This window comes from Meira miltonrushii, assembly GCF_003144205.1.
Source record: "Meira miltonrushii strain MCA 3882 unplaced genomic scaffold FA14scaffold_2, whole genome shotgun sequence".
In the NCBI taxonomy this organism is placed as follows: domain Eukaryota; kingdom Fungi; phylum Basidiomycota; class Exobasidiomycetes; order Exobasidiales; family Brachybasidiaceae; genus Meira; species Meira miltonrushii.
Window position 1 is genome coordinate 3,716,862 of NW_020289944.1, and position 21,321 is coordinate 3,738,182.

The 21,321-nt window shown below is 43.5% G+C and overlaps 11 protein-coding genes across 11 annotated transcripts; 6 read left to right on the plus strand and 5 right to left on the minus strand.

Moving 5' to 3' along the window:
• Positions 1–405: 405 nt before the first annotated feature.
• Positions 406–1,579, plus strand: FA14DRAFT_190001 (uncharacterized protein; the record flags this gene model as incomplete). Its single annotated transcript, XM_025501769.1, has 1 exon — positions 406–1,579. One exon carries the CDS (start codon positions 406–408, stop codon positions 1,396–1,398), a length of 993 nt encoding a protein of 330 aa, XP_025356387.1. The 3' UTR covers positions 1,399–1,579.
• Positions 1,580–1,664: 85 nt separating this feature from the next.
• Positions 1,665–2,605, plus strand: FA14DRAFT_160968 (uncharacterized protein). Its single transcript, XM_025498911.1, has 3 exons — positions 1,665–2,238; positions 2,299–2,405; positions 2,475–2,605. Exons 1-3 carry the CDS (start codon positions 1,675–1,677, stop codon positions 2,587–2,589), a joined length of 786 nt encoding a protein of 261 aa, XP_025356388.1. The 5' UTR covers positions 1,665–1,674; the 3' UTR covers positions 2,590–2,605.
• A 981-nt stretch (positions 2,606–3,586) lies between these two features.
• FA14DRAFT_179451 (uncharacterized protein) lies at positions 3,587–7,558 on the minus strand (the record flags this gene model as incomplete). Its single annotated transcript, XM_025500923.1, has 1 exon — positions 3,587–7,558. The coding sequence occupies one exon, from the start codon at positions 7,556–7,558 to the stop codon at positions 3,587–3,589; it is 3,972 nt and encodes a 1,323-aa protein (XP_025356389.1).
• A 138-nt stretch (positions 7,559–7,696) lies between these two features.
• Positions 7,697–8,459, minus strand: FA14DRAFT_51660 (Fcf1-domain-containing protein). Its single transcript, XM_025502454.1, has one exon. It carries the CDS (start codon positions 8,417–8,419, stop codon positions 7,835–7,837), a length of 585 nt encoding a protein of 194 aa, XP_025356390.1. The 5' UTR covers positions 8,420–8,459; the 3' UTR covers positions 7,697–7,834.
• A 216-nt stretch (positions 8,460–8,675) lies between these two features.
• Positions 8,676–9,469, plus strand: FA14DRAFT_184831 (uncharacterized protein). Its single transcript, XM_025501409.1, has one exon. The coding sequence runs from the start codon at positions 8,788–8,790 to the stop codon at positions 9,379–9,381; it is 594 nt and encodes a 197-aa protein (XP_025356391.1). The 5' UTR covers positions 8,676–8,787; the 3' UTR covers positions 9,382–9,469.
• An 87-nt stretch (positions 9,470–9,556) lies between these two features.
• FA14DRAFT_122110 (NAD-P-binding protein) lies at positions 9,557–10,567 on the minus strand (the record flags this gene model as incomplete). Its single annotated transcript, XM_025496502.1, has 1 exon — positions 9,557–10,567. One exon carries the CDS (start codon positions 10,565–10,567, stop codon positions 9,557–9,559), a length of 1,011 nt encoding a protein of 336 aa, XP_025356392.1.
• Positions 10,568–11,172: 605 nt separating this feature from the next.
• Positions 11,173–12,311, plus strand: FA14DRAFT_51709 (uncharacterized protein). The gene has a single exon (XM_025502457.1). It carries the CDS (start codon positions 11,275–11,277, stop codon positions 12,271–12,273), a length of 999 nt encoding a protein of 332 aa, XP_025356393.1. The 5' UTR covers positions 11,173–11,274; the 3' UTR covers positions 12,274–12,311.
• A 37-nt stretch (positions 12,312–12,348) lies between these two features.
• Positions 12,349–13,857, minus strand: FA14DRAFT_164634 (alpha/beta-hydrolase; the record flags this gene model as incomplete). Its single annotated transcript, XM_025499901.1, has 2 exons — positions 12,349–12,551; positions 12,585–13,857. 2 exons carry the CDS (start codon positions 13,855–13,857, stop codon positions 12,349–12,351), a joined length of 1,476 nt encoding a protein of 491 aa, XP_025356394.1.
• A 314-nt stretch (positions 13,858–14,171) lies between these two features.
• Positions 14,172–15,551, plus strand: FA14DRAFT_160971 (aromatic compound dioxygenase). Its single transcript, XM_025498912.1, has one exon. The coding sequence runs from the start codon at positions 14,324–14,326 to the stop codon at positions 15,437–15,439; it is 1,116 nt and encodes a 371-aa protein (XP_025356395.1). The 5' UTR covers positions 14,172–14,323; the 3' UTR covers positions 15,440–15,551.
• Positions 15,542–17,314, minus strand: FA14DRAFT_146275 (alkaline phosphatase-like protein; the record flags this gene model as incomplete). The annotated part of the gene is made up of 1 exon (XM_025497307.1): positions 15,542–17,314. The coding sequence occupies one exon, from the start codon at positions 17,312–17,314 to the stop codon at positions 15,542–15,544; it is 1,773 nt and encodes a 590-aa protein (XP_025356396.1).
• Positions 17,315–17,477: 163 nt separating this feature from the next.
• Positions 17,478–21,028, plus strand: FA14DRAFT_172673 (uncharacterized protein). The gene has a single exon (XM_025500422.1). It carries the CDS (start codon positions 17,739–17,741, stop codon positions 20,976–20,978), a length of 3,240 nt encoding a protein of 1,079 aa, XP_025356397.1. The 5' UTR covers positions 17,478–17,738; the 3' UTR covers positions 20,979–21,028.
• Positions 21,029–21,321: the final 293 nt, after the last annotated feature.

The following is a 21,321-nucleotide window of genomic DNA, read 5'->3' on the forward strand; positions in this document are numbered from 1 at the left end:
AACGGAAGTGAACGCCAAATGGATATGAATAAAAGCGCTTCCCCGTGGAGAATATTGTCAAATTTGTTGGTCGAGTAATGAGAATGTAAAAGCGGCGGGCTGAATGGAAAAAAGGTCACTCAAATCATTCTCAAATGTCGTAGCTTGAAGGTATAAATAGCCATGGTTCGGATGGATGTAACCGATGTTTTTCAGCAGCTTTCCCATCTCTCCCAACAGTGACCATCTTTGGCTTTTTGTCAAGTCCTATCCAGTCACATCTCACCAAATAATTAAAGACGACATCACCACATTCTTTTCCTTAGCAAATTCGAAGCATTGTTTCATCATTCCTCTTTATACACCACCAATTGACATCTGCTTCCGGTAAAGATGTTGTCAGTTCGTTTTCTTCTCGCCATTTTCATGGCATTGTGTTTAGTGCAAGACGCTTTCTCTTACACACCATCAAATGGAAGACCCCATCGTCGAGCTATTGAATACGGCAAAGCTGAACAAATTCGAAAGAGAGAATTAGAGCATGATCTTCTCCGTGATCATTTCGAAGCACGCAACTTGCCGGCAAATGGCTCTCCACACCGTAAGCTTCCGCACTTTGGTCCAAAGGATTGTCCTATGCCACCACCATTCGGCTGTCCTTCCAATTATTGGCCACAATTTCCAGGTCAAAAGCCTGTTCCATCGAATTGTCCAAAAGTAGTGCCTATTGCAACCCATTGCAAGACATTCTGGAAAAATGTATGGGAGAAGTATTGGAGCGACAAAAAACCTTGGAACGGAAAGGCACCACAAAACATGAAGCCAAGTTCATCCGACTATAATAACCAAAACCAACAAACTACTCCGCAATCTGTCCCGAATTCAAACTCACAGCCGCAGGTAACCCAACCCAACCCTCAAACACAAAGTGGCACGCAGGTCCAAACTGGTACACAAGCTCAGACAGGCACTCAAACCCAGCCAAGTGGTCAACAAGGTAACAATGGTACGGCTTATCCCGGCAATGGACAAGACTGGATGGGACAACAAAACCCACATGCATTTAGTGGCACGGATGGAGAAGTAGCCAAGTTCGGGTTCAAAGGTAAGCGTATGTCGGGCGATATGACATACTTTGGACCGGGTTATGGAGCATGTGGATGGCCAGAACATGATTATGAAAATGTTGTTGCAGTTTCCGGTCAATTGTTTCAAATTTTTGGTAATGGAATCACAAACGGTAATCCTGTTTGCGGTCATCAAATTCGTATTTTCAAAAACGGAAAGACTGCAATTGCTTCGATCACGGATGAATGCAATGAATGCGCACAAGGATCTTTGGATATGTCACCTACGCTATTCAAATATTTCGTCGATCTTCAAGTTGGCAGGACGACGGTTGAATGGGAATTCATTTGAAGCATAGCATTCATAAGCATTTCGATAGCACATAACCACGTACCTGTACCACTCTGGCAGTCATAAACAGGTGTGGCACTCACTCCCCCCCCCACAGTAATACCCTAATTTGTCCTGCATCCCTCTGGAAGGTAGTAATGCTCTTATTGAATGAGACAATTTGGACATCATCCAGTTAACGTAGTGGTGGTGTGAGTTTGAAATCCACTGACGCTAATTGGCGCGCGATAAGATAAGGAGATACAGCATACACTCTACCACCATCACCTTGCAAGAATGGCTTCCACATCTGAAGCATACATCAAAGCAAAGCAACTGATCGATGATGTACATAAACGTGATCCCTTGTACATCAAACACAAAGAACAACAAGCAGCTCAAGGTGCAGCAGCGGCGAGTGTAGGCGTAGCGGTTGATGGATTAGATGTAACTTCAGATTTATCGACCGAAAAAGCAAGTACGCAAGTAGATGAAAGCGAAGGAGGTCAAGATGAATTAGCATATGCAGATGCGATGGAAGAATGGGTCGCTGCATTAATGGAAAAGGGAAAAGGACAACAAGCACTTTCACAAATACCTGGTGATGATCCGATCGAATTGATCAAATTGGCCGCACGTTGTCAGCATCTAGAACGCTTTGCGACTCCAAGAAGTACGTTCCCAGAAGGTAAAGCAGGATATTTGCACTGGAGAAGATCACTGTATACCATTCAAGCGGACAAAGCTTCGGCGTTGTTGTTAGAAGCTGGTCTAAGTGAACAAGAGGCTAAGCTTGTGCATACTTGGGTCAGTAAGACGGATTTAAAACCAGGCAAAGAAGGCGGTGAATGGGGAACACAAGTAAGTATGTGATCGAATTTGTTGTGTACTCAGTGCTAATCTTCTTGAACATCTTGTCAGATCTTGGAGGACGCAGCTGTTTTGGTATTCTTGCAAGATCAGTTACATCATTTCGCTGCTCAACATCCAGGCTATACGAGAGAAAAGTGGGTGGATATCATCAAAAAGTGAGTTCAATAGAGGATATAAAGTTTAAGAATGACGCCAAATGCTAACAATTCCTCCATATAATATAGAACGTGGAGAAAGCTATCAGAGGACGGTAAACATGCAGCTTTAGGGTTACAAATGCCTGGACCTTTGAAGAGTATTATCGAAGAAGCGGTTCAAAATCCTGCAAGTGTGACCTGAAAAAAGAAGAAGAGTTGTGGTGAAGATGTCCCCGTTAGATGTATGTACTATGTGAATGAATGCATCTTACTGTACAATCACCACCTTGAGGTACTGTTGAACAGGTGAAGCACTGTCATGATTGCCCGCTTCGGAGACTCGGACACGCCCAAAAGCGATGCAAGAAGGCGTATCGCGCTAAAACACACTCAAGAAAGCGGAGCGTTGCGTTAGGCTATTTGTGCCTGACAAGGAACAAACAAGCCATGGGTAAAACGCCGACTTGCAGATAACCTTGTGCCTTAGCACGGAACCGAGAGAATAGATTTCAGTATGAACGCCGAAGAAGTATTCAATTGCTTGGATGACGTCGCTTACTATCGTGACGATGGCGTAAGTATGATCGAAAGCAAAGTATCCTCTGTGATATCTCACATCTTTTGCTATAAAGTAGATACAGCAATTGGTTCCAAAAAGATATAAATACAGGCCACTTTGGAATTTTAGACATCCATCCTTCCATCAACATAGTATTTTTATCAACAACTACACCACACCTCACTAGAAAAACATAAAAAGATGTCTCGTCAATTTTCAGCCCTACTCATGATCGCTCTTTGTTTGATCGCTGCCACAATGGCTCAACCATCCGTGGATCGTGAAAGAGATCTCGATAACTTTGCTGCTGCATGGAACAGACGTGCAGTCACTCAAAGCCAAAAAGATGAAGTAGCTAAAAATCAAGCTTACCGTGGTCATTTGAACGATGTGAATGCAAAGGTGAGTACTTTCATAATTACACATAAAATCAAATTGGAAGAAAGGTAGCTAACAAAAATACATAAATATCTCCCCTACAGTGGCAGATAGATTCCCAGAACAAGCTCAACAACGGTCAACAACCTGACACGTTCCCAGAAGTACCTCCTCCAGACAGCAAGGCACCAACTGCCTAGATCATTTTCTCGTAGACCGGATTTCATGCATGTTCTTTTCATCTAATCAATTTCTCTTGCAATCATTTCTCGCTGAGTCTTCGGGTCAACTTTGTGATCCTAGCATAAACATCTTCCACTTCTTTCGCTTTTTCAAAAATCTCTTTTGCTTCACTTTTGTTGGAAGTTTGCTGCTTTGTATCTGTACTTGAGCTTGAGCCACTTGAACTACTCGTGGAAGGATCGTGAAACTCCAAAACATTCACCTTTCGATCAAATTGCACTAATGGTTTCTTGACTGGTGGTTTGTTCAGTTGCAATCCGTACGGTGTTGGAGGAGGACCAGAAGAATCTTTCTTCAAAGGAATTCCGTAAGGAGTTGGTTTGCTGTTCTTCTTCTTTTCTTTTTCTTTGCTTTTGCTTTCTTGACCTTTGAAGTTCGTCACTTGACTAGCATCAAATCTCTCCGGTGCATCAATGGAAGCACTGCGTCTCTCAGCACTGGGAGAAGGGCTCCGCTTCAGACTTCCTTTGCTTACTTTGCGCTTCAACGTCCCTGTAAATTTTCCAAGCTTTGACGATGCATCCTTCATTCCATCTTTCATATCGTCAAAACTTCTGGCTGTGTCTTTCTTCAAAAATTTAAAGAAAGATTCATCTTGTGGACGCAATTGAGCTTGATGTCGTCGAATTTGATCTGCAGCGGCAATACTTGCAGCCTTGATAGCATCAGCAGAAATCTTTTCAGGAAAGTTTGATGAGCTTGAAACTTGTTTTTCCTCCGCTTCATTATCTTCATCTTGGACTTCTTGAGTTTCCTCTTTTTCCGTTGTCTTCACGAATTTCATCTTCTCCTTGATCTTTGAAGAACCCTGCAAAGCTGAGGCAGCGAATTTGATTGACTTGTCGCTAGATTGTTGTGGCTGATACAGAAGGGAGTTGATCAGCGAAAGCAAAACATCATCTGCACTTCGTTCCACCTTTTGTCGAAAGTATGATTCGTAATATTTTGATTCAAGATTGCTGTACGAAGTCCCGCTGCCATATTGTCTGATTGTACCCAAAGCCCTCAACATTGCCTCTTCTCCACTATTGGACTTTGTGTCACCGGCATCTGACCCATCTTGCGCTTTGGTAGTGATCTCTTCGAGGTTTGTTGTTGATGTTGTAGCTTCTTGGGAAGGAATAGCAGCTGTCTCAGCTTGTGCAGGTTCATCACCGTCTTGATGTGCCTGGTCATTAGCATCAGATGTTGTCTTCTCTTCTTTGATACTGGCTTTCCCTTCTTCATATGTCTGATCCAAGGATGAATTGACACGCACAGTCTCCTTGGCAACCAATTCAGGATACTTTTCAGACAAGTATTTTGCAGTTTCAAGATAAAGCTCTTCAGCAGTAAAGGCAGGCTGACCTACATCGGCTTTCTCAACGATCACCACTTCTTCCTTCGCCTTGCCCTTCTCTTCGGAAGTGGTTTCTTTGACTTCTTCTGATGTTTTTGTCTTTGTCTTTTCTTTGACCGTGCTTTCCGAGCTTTCCTCTACCACGTCTTTACCTTTCTTGTCATCATTTGCGTCCTTCGCATCCTTTTCATCTTCCACCTTTGGAGTTGTCTCTTTGGTCACGCTCACATCTATCTTGACCTCTGCATCATCTTTTTCAACTTTTTTGGACTTGCTTTTTGACTTCTTTCCCGAAAATCCATCTACAATTTTGTCCACGATTCCAAAAATAGTTTCGGTAAATTCTGATTCTCTGTATGTTTCTGAGGCCTGAGATTCCTTCTCATCGTCATCTTCAGTATCTTGTGTGGTAGAGACCTTTTCAGTCGAGATGACTTTCTTGCCTTGTTCATCTGTACTAATTGAGATCCGAGTCTTTTCTTTCACTTTAGAACTATCATCCTTTCCTCCGCTCCCTGATGAACTTCCGCTACTGCTTGAAGTGGAAGATACACTACTTTTGACACCGATGAAACGATCCTCATCAATTTCATAGGGAGATACGATATCCGGCATCGGGATTGGCGCTTCTGCAAAAGAGGAAGAGCTAGGTCGATCTTCATCATCCTCTTCTCTGGCTTTTCCTTTGCCTTTGTCTGAAGTTTCGTCCGTGATTGCTGGAATTTCTTGTTCAGTATGAATGGGGTCTGCGAATTTGACATTCTTTGAGCTCTTTTGAAGCTCGATTTCATCCTTATGTGTAACTTTGCTAACAATTCGCTCTTTTACGGAATCTTGCAGCTGTGCAGCCTGGTTTGTGCTTCCGCTTGAATCTGCTTCTTTCTGGTCTTTGTCCGTATCATCTTTCGAGTCAGACCCGAGGTGAGTGACACTATGTACAATTTCTTTCGCCTTGCCTTTCACATCTTGAGCCTTCTCCTTAGCTTCATCTTTGATTTCTTCTGCAAATTCGCCAACATCTTGCACTGCTTCTTTTGCGTCAGTTTTGAGATCACCCACCCAATCACGGATGTCTTCACGAAACCCGTGCATCTTTTGAGAAATCCTACCACTCTTTTCATCGTCGTCGTTGTCATTATTAGATTCCAGGCTCGGCGTCTTCTTCAGGATTCCAGGAAGGGTTTGAGGTTCATTGCTTTTGTCCTTCTCTTTCTCTTTTCCTTTCCCCTTTTCCTTCTCTTTCTCCTTCACTGTGACTTTGATTTCGACTTTTTCCTTCTCTACTTTCTGACTTTCTTCGCTAGGCTGATCAGAAGTTGGATTATCATCCTCGCTCTTTGAGGTTGTAGCAGAAGTCGACGAGCTAGATGCTTGGTCCTTTTTCTCAATTTTTGTTTCCGTCTTTGTTGTGACTTTTTCTTCTGTCTTCTCCCAACCATCGTTCTCCCATGCTTCGTTCCATTTGTCATTTGTCTCGTCACTTTTCTTTTCGTTCTTCTTGTTATTCTTCTTATCTTCCTTCTTTTCCTCTTTTTTCTCTTCCTTCTTGGCATCTTCCTGCTCCCTTTTCAATCTTTTTGAAATTTCCTCTTCAAGACGCTTCTCGTATTCGCGCAATCGACGTTCCACTTCTAGATTGACCGCTTTTTCGATCTCTTCCTTGCTGATTGTAGAAGTAGATTCAATTTTGATCTTCGTGATTTCATCCGTATCTGGAGGAACATTAGAAGCCATGACAGGAATCGGCGGTGGTGGAGCATCAAGCGTTGCACCTGAGCCAGCACAAACAGCAACAATGGTTCCACAATGCTCACAACAATATGAATCACGTCTTTTGTGTAGTCGAACACCATGATCGATGCAGCTACGATCATCGTATCGTGTACTAGAAGATCGACGATAACGATACGTTTTGCGCCTTGTGCGTTCGTATGATGACGAAGAAGTTGAAGAGGATGATGAATCCGAATCATCATCTTTTCTTGATTTTCGCTGTTTACGTTCTTTGTTTACCTTTCTTTGCATTCGGTCTATTTTGGCTTCCATCCTGTTCATCCATCTGCCAGGAATCCTTGCTTCTTCCGAATCTTCTTCACTGGACGGATCCAATCGTGAAGTGGATGGTTGCATCTTTTTCTTGCTTTTATGATCCTCTACTTCAGCCTCTGCTTCTGAAATTTGGTAGCCACTGTGTGTGGGAGAAGGAGCAATACGTTCTATCCAAACACCACTCAAGCCAAACAGCAGAACCAATACAAGCAGTGCATACAAGATCCCGCTGCCGTTGTTACCCAGCCAGATCAAAGTAGGCTGCTGTAAAGGAGGAACAGAGTGACTCAAAGGGGGTGCAATGGGAGCAGGAGCTGGTGGCGCTAGCGGAGGTGCTGATGGAGGAGGCAAAGGTTCAGAAGGAGGTGGTTGAGCAGGTTGTACAGGATGAACGGGAGGAGATGGTTGAGCAGGTTGTACAGGATGAACGGGAGGAGATGGTTGTGGTTGTTGAAAAGGTGGTTGTTGCAAAATAGGCTGTGGTTGTCTGGCTGCCAAATGTGCAAGGAAAAGTGTAAGTGTGGAAGTGAATGCAATCAATGCAAAGCTGGATGTAAAAGAAGAAGATCTTTCGTAAATGCTACCACTACGATTGGATGGCATGATAGAAATCCACGAGTGATTGAGAAAAGGAAAGAGATATGACCTCCGAATATTTTGATGGATTATGCATTCATTCTCTCCTGCTCAGCTAGATGTTCACTCGGACGACGGACCGTTTTACGCCCATTCATGCCGCATAATCCTTTGTTCGGAGGCTGTGGCGCCTCTTTGTATGCGAATTGAGCGGTCTCCAATTAAGGATGGACACAGTAATCTATTGGATGCTTGAATATATGATACAAATGAAACGAGAAATGTTGCCCATCAAGAATGCGACTACGATGGCATTCCACCATCGGGTAAACGTTCAACGCGATATTGATGTTGAGCAATATACATGAGAGGAATACCTGGAACTTTACGTACCCTCCTTCTTAATTCACGATCACAAGTGGCCACCATATAGCATTTGTGTGTGTTGATCCGATCGATGATGCAATCATCTGCGTATGTACCTTTATGCGTGCATGGTAATCGTTCAAATCGCGGATCTCTGGCTACACGTAATGCGATTCGATACTTGGGACCAAGCTTTTCCAATTCGGCAAGGACGCATTGCGTGATGCATGGAATCGATTTGGCATACAAACAATCCATCATTCCTTGAACCAATTCAATTTTATTTTGTAAGCTGAAGTTGATAAAATTGGTATCAACCAAAACACGATAAGGTGGTCCTAAAGCTGTATTATGTTGAAAGAACATGGAGGATGCGGCTGGAGTGACATGTTTGACAGCTTTTTCTTCGGCTGCTTTCTTCTTTGCTGCTTCTTTCACTTGATTCTCCTTTAGTCTCTGATCTGATGGATTGAGCATCCGCTTCACCAAAGCGAATTTCTTTGTTTGTTTCCTCTTTCCCATCTTGTCGTTTATGTGATGATGGTTGGAAGATTAACAAGTGTGGAAGTGGCACAGGCAATAGAACAGTGTCAATTGTTGTTTAAGCGTAAATTTGAACTTTTGTGCATTAAAACCAAAAAATTAACATACACGTGCATTTGGCGCTTGGGCAGAGATATACCTCCCGCACCTCTTATTGAACCATCTGTTGAGGTATTTATCCTCCTGCCATCTGATGAGCCATCTGTAAGAGTATATGTCCATGTCACAATCATGAATCTCATTTCAAAAGTCCTTTCATGTATGCTTTTGGGATGTCCGGCTTGTTTCTTCATGCCCACCATCCCACACTAACCTTTATCTTTCTACTGGCTACCTAAACTTTCATCATGTCCATTTCCACTTTCTGTTTGGCCCCTCCTCAAACTTATCGCAACAATGATGCATACTTCGATGAGGAAGATGCTCTTTTTGAAAACACTGTTCAAGCTCTATCATCAGTTTTCTTTGTTTCGAACAATGAGTCCGACAATGCTGAACCCAGTTGTCGATTCTTTGATGATGATTGCAGTGATGCAGATTTCACTTGGGCATTTCCAAAAGTATCAATTCCACCTGCCAAAAAGACGGAGAAATGCTTTATTAATCAGGTAAAGAAGCGTTCTAACACACTGTCCTCAGAGGATGATGATTACGACTCCGAGATTGTAACTCCCGACAAAGTGATCCCGCAAAAACATCCCAGAGGAAAACGTTCTGGAAAAAAGCAAGCGGACAAAGAAGTCCAGAGTTACACTCCTGGTATGATTGCCTTTACAGGACTATTGTCATCACCTACTGGCTCACAAAATTCGATGACACCGAAAAAGATTCGCAAGTCGAAGAAGAATGTTCAGAATGCTTCCTTACGTCGCAGCCCTCGTTTACGCAAGACATCCAAGAACAGAGCCACGGTGAAAAGCAACAAGAAGAATACCCCTTGATAGGACATGTTTGCACAAATATTCTTCCTTTCCGAACGGCTTCTATGTATCTTAACTCCATATGTATACACACCCATTCACCGACCTCCATTGCTAACTGTACTTGCACACAAACGCACACAGACTTTTTCGCACCTGTTCCATTGAGCATTTCAATTTCAATTTCCACACCGCATCATGCTACATTGACAATCAATTTCCCACTCGTCTTTCTGCTGGTGATATCTTCTTGGGCTTGACGAATACCTTGAGCGGAAAGATCGTATTCACCATGAATCTTGAACTTCACAATCCCTTTTGCAATCAAATCAAACAATTCGGCGTATGTTTTCTCATACTCTTCTTGTGTGTAGACATAGTTCACAAGTGTTGGTCTTGCGACTTTGACATTCTTTGCAGCTAACTTGAGAGGTGCAAAAGGTTCAACGGCTCCAGAAGCGTTTCCAAATGTGGCAATTGTACCTTTACGCGCGATCATTTTGAAATCATCTTCCCATGTATCTTTTCCAACACCATCAAAGATTGCTTGAACGCCGTTGCCATTTGTGATTTGATGAACACGTTCTACTGTATTTTCTTTTGCATAATTGATCATATGTTCTGCACCATTTTTCTTTGCTTCTTCTGCTTTTTCCTCAGAGGAAGTTGTTCCGATCACATGTGCACCTAGATGTTTTGCCATTTGACATAACAACAAACCTACACCGCCAGCAGCTGCATGAACCAAGACCCAATCACCTTTTTTGACTGGATACGTTTCGCGAACCAAAGTCCAAGCTGTCAAGCCTTGAACGCAAGAAGCAACAGCGTCTGTATCGTTGACAGCATCAGGCAATTTGGTGATCCTTGCACGTGGAACAGAGACATACTCTGCAAAGCCTCCGCCAAAGTAAGTGATCGCACGATCTCCCACCTCTAAACCTTTTCCTTTTTGTGCATCACCAACGGCAACAACCTTTCCAGCAGCTTCTTGTCCTAAAGTATAAGGAAATTTTTCAATTTTGTACAAACCAGATCGTTGATAAGTATCAATAAAGTTAACTCCTGCTTTGTTTACTTTGAGCAAAACGTCATTTGGACCTGGCTTTGGAACTTCTGCTTCTCGATCTTCTAAAACGTCCAAGCCGCCTTGTTTCATGATTTGTACGGCTCTCATCTTGGATGGAATAGAGGTGGAGGTAGACATGGTTGCTGCTGCAAAAGAAGTAGGCTTAGCGATAGATGATCCTCGTAATTGTGAGGTGATTTGTTGAAGACGAAGCATAAATTGCAATCAATTGATAGCAATGTGCGTGATGAGAGAAGGGAGGTGAGTTGCTTCTTTTGTCTTTCGCGGGGGAAAGTCGCACGGGCATGGGCAACATTTAGCCAGACTTTAACCGGATTTATTGCCTACGGCCGAATGGTTTCCAGCCCCGCTAGTCAGTCATTTAGGCACAGATGCTAATTTATTATAGTCTTCGCTCCCGCATTATTATGTGCTCTAATATGTGATTACATCTTTCATAGCCTTTTCAAACGTTTTGTGATCTTGTCATATCTATGTTCCCACAAATCGTAATCGTCATGCGTCGGCGCCACAAATGAGATGGCGTCAAAAAGCGGTGAAAGAAGGAAATGACATGATCTTATGGCAAGGATTGTCCTTTTCTTCTTTTGCATTATAGGCATCTTGCAAGTGGTAATCATGAGCTCAATCTTCTTTGACACGCCGCTTCTTATGCAACGGCAGCGATGGATCTTGAATTGTATTCGAGATGGCAAGCATGATACGGTGAGTGGAGCTTAAGGTTAGACGGAAGTACAGGCAAACGATACTGAAATTGACATGATCAGGTTGTTGAGCTTGGCTGCAATGATGGACCAATCACTAGAGCTTTGATAAAACCAGCAATGTGGTCAGAGCCATCAGAAGAATGGAAAGAAGGATTCAAAGCTGCGTTCCAAGTCACAAATCATCCTTTTTTGCAATTACCTTCAATCGCTCCGAAGAAGATTATCTGCATTGACAAGGATGTTGCAACTTTATCAAAACTTGGAGCTCAAATAGATTCAAATAAAGTTACCGAACAGCAGCAAAGTCTCCTGCGATTCTCGCAATTAAAAGTAGAATTGAATGCAACCGATTATAGAAATATCGACTTTCCCAACGTTGAAATCGACGTCCTTGTCGCTTCAGAATTCATCGAGCATCTTGAAGATGATTGCCTTGATGAATTTGGACCTCGAGTGTTGGGCGATTGGAAGCCAAAGGAGGTCATCATCACCACACCAAATTATTCTTTCAATGTCAAGTTCAAAAATGACCAACATCGTTCTACAAAGTACAAAGACCCGACCGGCAGAACTGATAGAGTCTTCCGACATTCTGATCACAAATTCGAATGGACTAAAAATGAATTCAGATCATGGATTGAAAAGATTGCAGAAAAGTACGAATATCAAGCAAAGTTTGATGAAGTTGGAAAGGGTTATCAACGTATTGACGGTGAAAAACAAGAAGATTTAACTGATGGAGAAGATGCTCGCTGTGCAAGTCAATGTTGCATCCTGACACGTATTTGGCCGAAAGAACAGTCTGAATCTTCGATTGCTCAAGAGAGTGAGGTATCATACAGGACAGCATATACTTTCATGGCGTCCGACATTCAAGTTTGCGAGGACGAAGGATTTGATACCTTTGAGGATGCGTTCGAGGATCTTGCAATCGAGACTGAAGAAGGTTTAATGGCGAATCTATACCAAATCTGGTTGGATGAAGAAGTCCGTAAAGCATACCACGGAAGATTGGAATCCTTCTTGCCAAATGCAAAGAGCATGCAAGGGAAAGGTTATACGATGGTGGTAAAGGAAGGCGATATCTATATTTTGAAAAAGGCTATTCCTATCTAGATGACGGGATCACATCTCTTTCTGTTGTCTTCTTTTCAAATTATTCCAAATTTTGTATCATATTTGTCTAATTAATTATTTCTGTAACAACCAAGGTAAAACGGCATCAACGAATGCTTGTGAGTTATCACACATTGGCAAATGACCGGCACCGTCAATCTTTGCGAATGAAGCTGTCGAAGAGCCAACTTTGCTTGCCAAATCTTGCAATACATCTGGCAATTTTCCATCCAAAGCGCCTGCTACCATCAAAGTTCGTAGAGGTGCAGAGCTTGTTCCTTCACTGTTAGCAACCGTTGGCTTTTGTTTACCTTGCAAAGCCTCCACAAGTCCTGCTTTTACCAGATCATAACCTTGTAATGCACTTGCACTCTTTGCGAATCCTTCAATCGAAGTCTTTGCAACCATTTGCCAAACGTTTGCACGTACTGCATCTGTAGCCTTGCTTTGACCGACTGGGAACCATCTTGGAATCGTTTGATCGGCCAAACTTCCCATTCCTTCTTTACGTGCTAAGGCTTTGCGTTCATTCCAGGCTGTTGTATTTGCTTCAGGTGAAACAGCTTGTGTATCGCAAATTACCACATTTGAAGTACGCAAAGCACCATGTCTGATTGCAAAATTGAGTGTTGTTGCACCACCTTGTGAGACACCAATAATAGCATGAGCACGTTCGATTCCAAGTGCGTCCAGAATTGCAGCAACATCATCTGCCAATTCGTCCAAATTGTTATCGGAAGGTGGAATATCCGAAGCACCATGTCCACGTTGATCGTATGTGACAATATTGAAATGAGCTGCAAAAGCAGGCAAAACAACATCCCACATTGTCAAATTGGTCATCAAGCTATTGACAAAAACGATCCAAGGAGCTTGAACGCTATGGAAATGGACCTTTGTTGCTACTTTGACATTTTCTGCAACTTGAACCAATCCATGACTATAATTGAAGGGAGATGCAGGATAAGCAACACTGCCAGTCGCTTCCACATTTTCGGGTAGCCCTGGAACGGGACAAGAGATATCGTTATGATCTGCAACATTCATAGCAACCAAGAAACGGCTGACCATATTGTAGGTTGCACAAGTAGCAACTGCTTCTGTGATTTGCTTTTCTGCTGCTTCCGGTCCTTTTGCTTGTGCGAGAAGACCTTTCAAATTTTCAAATGTTTCATCGCGTACTTTGATGTATTGTGTCATCTCATCGGCCAATTGTACGCATGCTTGTTGAATAGGTGAAAGTTTTCCTTTTTTGCTGCTATCAATCCGGTTATACAAATCTCCAACGACTGCCAATTGTTCATCCGTCACTCCGCCTTTCTTTGCAACGGGTGAATGTGAGATCCATTCGTAGCTTGCACCATTTCTGACTGCAACTCTCAAGATGATAATTTCACGTAAATCATCTGATAGATCTGAACCTGTTCGAATGGCTCCTAATAATTTATTCCATCCTTCTGCCACGGGAGGAGCATGTAACAAACTTCTATCCAATGCGATCAAACCGCGATCTCCTCTACGTGCCCGGATAGCATCTGCTATTGGACCTGCCAAATCAACAGGAACATATGGTATACGTGGCATGTTTGTGTGTGTGTGTGTAGTTGTGATGGTTGTCAAGATGACTTTTGCTTTTGTTGGAAGAATGACTCCCCCGTGTTAATACATTATTATGCTTGCTGGTGCGTGGGGTAAAAGTCTATGCTGTGTGTTGCATGTTTTAATCGCACGAAAAAGGGAATCCGATACCGGACATAGATCGGAGTGTATCCTACGCGTCAAGTTATTTTATACTTTCTCCCGCGGGCCGAATGACCGACCAATAGGCAAAGTAAGAGAGTCCAGACCATTCGTTTCTTTTTCATTGGCTGTACTGATGATCCCCACAAAATAAACAATTTCAACTGCTTTTACGCCCTTTCTCTCCGATCGGAGCGGCAAAACTTTTTAAAAAGACAAGCATGCTGTAATTGGAAACGTATATAAACGGCATCATACTCAAAACACTCTCCTCTCCTTTGAACCACATCCCACACAACACAAACACACAATGAAGACAAACACTCAACGTTGTGCCATCAGAGCAGGTTTGGCAGGCTTGATCGCTTTGGCAAGTACAACTCTTGCACATGGTCCAAAGACCGCCGGTCAAGTTGCCGAATTCTTAGATCGTCAAACGACAGCATATCATTGTGCACCACAAATTGCTGTCTTGGAAGCTGCACGTAAACGTTCTTTCGCTCAACGTGTTTTAGGTGGTGATCCAACATCTCATCAAAATTTGTTTGCTTCTGGATATTTCGAACCTGAAGGAATCGAAGCTTCAATCAATGAAGTAACAAAATTGGCAAACGAACAAGGTAAATCATTAATGGCATGCGAGCCAGTCCAAGATACAAAGATCCGTAATAACACCTGTGTCTTGGCACCTGAAGTGACAGAAGGACCTTATTATCATACTGCCGGACATCCTATCCGTGGCAATATGGCAGAATGGCAATTGGGCATCTTGTTCATGATGAACGTTGGTGTGATTGATGTAAACACATGCGAACCCGTTTCAAACGTTTTGGTTGATTTATGGCACGCAAACGCAACAGGTTATTATGCCGGACATCCAAACCCACGTCCTGATTTGGTAAACGAAGAACCGGCAAAAGAAGGTCCAAGAAGAGGTCTTTTATCCGCTTATCCTCGTACAGCACATGAAGAAACATGGTTGCGTGGTGCATTGCCAACGGATCGTAATGGTGTTGCAGAATTCACTTCTGTCTTCCCAGGTTATTATCAAGGTCGTGCAACCCATGTTCACGTAAAAGTTTTCCCTGAATGGCAAATGTTACCAAACGGTACTTTTACTGCCGGTCGTTTGGTTCATACCGGTCAATTCTTCGTTGAAGATGATTTGAACGAACAGATTGATAAAGTGTACCCATACACTGAAAATCCATTGGTCAAAATGGTCGGTCGTGGAAGAACGAGAAATTGGGAGGACTCTTTGCAAATTTATCAACATTCTCATGATGGTGGTTATATGCCAACATTTGAAATCGAAAAATTGGGCGGTGTTTTGCAACAAGGTTTGATCGGTTACGTTACCATGGGTGTCAACATGACTGCCGATTACAGAGGCAAATGGAACCCAACCACCGGTCGCGGTACTTAATCTTTATATGAGCAGCAAAGCAAACAAAGTGAAATCGTGTATTAGTATTGTCATGTTTCTATAAAATACAATCTTGAATTAAACAATCCAAAAGATAGTGAATCAATGTGAGATCTGTGAACGTTGCTTCTTCAGTCGTTTCGTTAGATCTGCTAAGTCGATGCCCAATTGATTTGCTATGAATGTTCCGATGTGGGTATTCTCGATATTACCACGCAATCCGTCCACATCCTTTGTAGGGCCCGAAGCATGAACAGGTACATCTACTCCTGTATGACCGCTCGTACTCCATCCTACTTCCACACGTCTAGAGATGAGATCAGCAATCACTGCTCGACAGATATCCGCCGTATTAATTGGAGGTGGTGTGAGTGCACTTGGTGTTTGAGGGATACAATCCAATACCGCTTTCACCTCTTCGTCACTTGGCTGTCCGCCGTTTTCTGGAAGGAAGCCAGCACCATTCTTACCCAGTGTTTCTTGTCGTACAAATTGTTCTAATTCATCATCCCTTGGTGGCGTAGGCTGACGAGCAAAAGCAATCAAATGTGCTGACAAAGAAGCGGCTGACTGTTGAACAGGAATCAAACGTTCAGGGTAATATGCATAATTAGGATAATCAGAAGTCAGTTGTCGTCCTAACGTCAATCCGCCAGTTTCATGATCACTGGTGCTGATCAGAATCGTCTTTTCTCCTTGTTTGTTTTTGTTATCCACCCATGCCTGTACTTCCTCAATCGCTTTTTGATATGCTGCAATCTCTCTTGCATGACATGCTGGATCGTTTGAATGAGCACACAAGTCAATCTGCGAACCTTCAATCATGACGAAAAATCCTTGGGTATTATGAGGAGAACGGTCGAGTGTGTTGATCGCCTTAAGAGCGAGAGAATGAAGAGGCGGGATTGACTTCTTTCTATCGATCTCATAAGGTGTATTGAAAGGGGCCAATAATGCCAGAAGGGGAAGTTGGCTGTCTTCCTCCATGAATGCTTGTGCTTCTTCGGGCTTGAAGTCCACTGCAGAATGCGTGATGGCAGCCTCGTCAGCATGGAATTCGGAGGGTGATTCTATGCCTTCTTTCAAAGCATCATGATTGAAAAGGATCTTTGTGTTCCAACCTTTCTTCTTTGAAGCACCAACCAAATCCTGCTCATCTTGTCGACATGAATAAGGACTTGACTTTGGCAAAAAGTAACAACCTCCACCTCCTATTGCCAAATCCAAAGGAGCATCACGATAAGCAGTTCCATTGCTCATCAATCCCAAAGCTTCATTTGCGATATCACTTTCTTGTCCTCTTGATGCAACATGTGCAAAAAACGCAGCAGGTGTTGCATCGCTCAATCTACTCGTAACCACAACACCTGTTAGCCAACCTTGTTCTTTTGCACCTTCCAAAACTGTTCCGCACAGTTCACCCTTTGCATCAACGCCAATTGCTCCATTGTAGCTTTTCAGACCACATGAGAAGGCAGTTGCTCCTGCAGCGGAATCAGTGATAAGAGAATCACTTGAACGTGATCTGTGAGACCCGATTAAGAGCTTGTCCAAAGGTGCTTTATAATTGGCATTAGGTGATGTGTTATGATGAACAGCTTGATGAAATGAACGTCCAAAAGTTTCACTAGCTGGACCATAGCCATCAGAGATCATGAAAATGATATTAACTTTCTTGTTGGATGACTTGAATGGCCGGACTATATAGTCATTGACCGAGTGACAGCTTTGCAGCCATAGCAGACTGACCGCAATTAGAGTGAATATAAGCACTCTTGTGAATCTAGATCTCTTGGGTGCCTTGTCTCTTGCCAAGATTGGCGACGGAAGTACCTCATGTGCACTATATATCCTCTTCTCGCCTATAGAAGTCATGTTGTGATTGTGTTGTTTGTGAATGAATAGGTGATGAGCATGAGAGCATGCATACTGTATACGCCTTCAATATAGCCCCTACTCACGCCTTTATATACAACTCCGCGCCTGAGCCCCCCTCTCTCTCTCTCTCCCTTGGCGTTGTTCTCGACGCGTCGCATGAAATAATTTTCCTTCTCATTAAACTCGAGAAGGACTCCATCCACCAATGCTAATCCACCCATCATCATCCTAAGATTAAGGTTCGAGAAGGAAGGAAAGGGCATGGAGAACGCATAAGGATTTCAAACACATATTGAGCGAAACCTTGAGCTGGAAAGCAAGACTCAAAAGGAAATCGTCACATTTCCACATTCAATAATAATATCACAGACAAAGAGACGTCATCTTGCTCAACCTCTCAACTTGAACTGCTCGGATCACGATGCAAAACATTGACGATAGTCCAACACGCGATGCATCTTCTCCGCCCATCAAGAGAGGTCCAGGTAGACCACGTCTAAATCGTAACGCTGGCAGTCCTCCGGCTGCATCCACTTCACCTTCTACACCTCGTCAATGGGCTCAATTACCAAACGTGTCCAATCAGAATGGTGCAGCAGCAGGAGGCAATAGCAGTGGTGCAGCAGAGCCATACGTTCCTCCTCATCTGCATCCGGCCTACAGAGGTAGAGGTAGACCGCCATTGGCGTTAGGAAGAAGGATGGGTCAAGGCCCACCTGTAAACACGGCCAAGAAGCCTTCAAATTCATCCCCTACACCTACTTATACCTCCTCTCCTCAACTTCATCGTGCTCCACCGCAACATCATTCACACATACAACATCCCAATCAAAGCAATTCTCTACCGCCTCATGCAGGACCCTCTCCGGTTCCACGTCAAATGCTTGCTCATGCACAAAATGGAATGTCGCAGAGACCTAGGCATCCATTAGACGGTAAAGAGCCAACATATCTTGCACCCGGACCAAACAATCGATTGTTGCTTTCTCTCAAAAGTGGAATTCCATCACACATCTCATGGGCTCTCTCACGCTTAACATTCACTTCAATGCACAATGTTGATTCGCTTATTTTGGATCAATTTCCTGGCTTGCTTGAAGCTTTGATGCAATTTCCCAAAAGACTTGTTTATGCAACCAATGGAGACAATGCTCAGCTTTGGGACCCGCAGTATTGGGAGCAGCCCGAACGCGAATATGATGGACTTGGCGTGGTGTATGGGTCAAGTTCGGCTGAAAGCGATGAGGACGATGGCAGTGATAGTGATGGCGAAGGTATGAGCAACAAAGGAGGACAATTAGTCAAATTTAATCCTGTCAAATTTCAGCCTCACATTCTTGCCTCTCATCAGAGAATACTCGACTATGCCGTTTCTGCTTTGTTGGTGCTGCGTAATGCTTCCCTATTCGACCGGAACGAAAAGGTGTTCCTACAACACTCAAGACCGCTAAATGCTATCATTTGCAATATCCTCGCTGCACCGCAGAATGTGCCATCCTATGCAGGTCCACAAGAATGGAACGAGCAGCTGGGTATGCATGAGACTCGTGTATATGCCCTTGACATTTTGGAAGTAACCAGAACCCGAATCCATGTCAGAAGACGAGCTGCCGTGCAATTCGATCAACATGGCGTACCAATCAAACAGCCATCCTTTTCCGATTTAGTCGAAGCAGCTTCTGCAGAAGCTGAATCACTTAGCAAAGAAGATGGAGCAGACACAGCCGCAAATATCAAGAGATCTACAGCTGTGCATGTTTCCGATCATCTTTTCAGCCTTTTGGTTTGGCAGTTGCACACCACTGATGATCGTTCAGTTTTGATCGGATGTCTTCGATGCTTGGGTGCACTTGCAGCAGATGAACGGAACGAGAAGGTGTTCTTAGAAGTGGATATACCAACTGTGAATACCGGTGAACCTGGACCAATCAAAAGGGTATCAAGTCCAGGCATTTTGCGTAAATGTCTATCGCTTCTACCGCTTACACATGATCTTGCTTTGCTGGATTCTGCCTTGGATTGTCTCTTCCAGATCATTAATTTATCTGATAATTCGTTACGCCTTGGTGCTGCCACCCTTGAAACGACTGCAGACGGTAAGGGACCATCACCTCTATTTTTGGGAACGGGCTACAAGGATGCTTATGCGGACGAAGAATATGGCCGTAGCATTGGTGATGTGCGTTCGATCGTTCGCTATTTGGCTCGCGATTTGATTTACGGTCGTGTCGTATGGGATAGAGTACATCAATTGGTTCTTCATCCTGCATTGCATGGTCATATTCCGAGTGCGGTGAACAGTAGAAGAAGAGAGAAAGACGAAATTCTTCGACTTCGCAAGAAAGGTCGTGAAGGTGAACCTAAAGATCGTCAACGCAGATTGAACAAAGAAGAATGGCTAAAACAAAAAGATTTACGGGAGCCTGAACGCCTGCGAACTTGGATGCGTACCATCTACGAAGCAAAGGAAGATGGTGAAGTGACGCAAATGGAATTTTGGACAACGTACAGCTCTCAATTTGGTCCTTACTCGCAATTGGGCGGTCCACCTTTGCTCCCTGCAGCAGAAGTGATCAGAGCAGTTTCAAACATCTTTCCTGGTGCACTCGCAATGGTCTTACCCGACAAGCGCTTTATCGTAAGAGGCGTTCAGCCGAGAGAGCTCCAACTCGCATCAAAGTTTGAATGTCGTTGGAAAGGTTGCAATCAATCTGAAACAGACACATATGCAGCAGTAGAAACACATGTTCGAAAACACATTGTTGAAAGTGATGCAAAACGTTGTCAATGGGCATTCTGCACGTATGAAGTGCCCGAGAAAATCAAAGATCCATCAAAACATCTACACAAGCATGCATTGACACACGTACCAGACACTGATGAAGAACAGCAAGAACGCGATACTGCGTTGCAACGAGCTCAATACCTTCATGAAGTTCGACAAAAGAGTTCGATGAAAAGTGATCCAATTTCCATCACAACAATGCCAAACGGAGCCAGATCGATCACGGGGCTTTCAGCAATGTCACCAAATGATTTCGTACAAAGTGAATGGCGTAAGATTGAACAAGAAAGGTTGGATGCAATCAGACGAAAAAAGCTCAATTTACCAACCAGGGGAACGGTCGATCTGCCTGATTACCTCACTTTTCACGTCACACGTACGCCGATGGATCCGAATACTCAAAAACCAATTGGAGTTGCTTCAACGGCCGCTTTGATCTTACGCACTCTTGCCAGGAATGCAGCTAATGTATTGATGAAAGCTGGACTACGACAAGAACGAACGCGCGCTGATGGAGATGTAAGTGATGAAGAGGATGTTGAAGATTTGACCAAGCTAAGCGATCGGTTCGGATTACCTCTACCGCCCACAACCAAAGAAGCAGAAAGACATAATGAAGATGTTACTATGAATGGTGTCGCAGATTCTTCTACCGGTCAATGGACGATCGCAGCGGCCAAAAGAATCATGGACAGCTTGGTGGATGTGGAAGATGATTTAATGCAAATTGCAAGTGAGAATGATATCTTATGTCCAACGCTCAATGAAGTTTTAACAGATCTTTTGGCCGAACCAGGAGAATCTGTTATCGACAGAAAGCGTAAAACAATTGCGGATAACTTTGATAGTGTTGTTGATGTAGATATGCGATGGTGAAATGTAGAAAATACAATGAAATGTATGAATAGCCATAGATCAATTTGTATGTATTGTATGTTAATCAATTGTTAATCTTAGTGATCGCCATTAAATTATTGCTTATTCGGTGTACCTCAACGGTTCCTGCCGTTCGCGGTTGTTCGCAGGTATGATCTGGTCAGGCGAGGGAGCGGTTATTAGCGTGCTGGATTTGTTGTAGTGTGTGTACGCCGTCAAATGACAAAGGGCGGACAGAGGGCGACGAACGGCTTACTAGGCTTGCGTGCGTGTGTGTGCGTGCGTGCCTTGCTCTGCCTGCCCTTTTGCTTGTCCAAAGGTGTGCGCCCGCCCTGACCCTAAA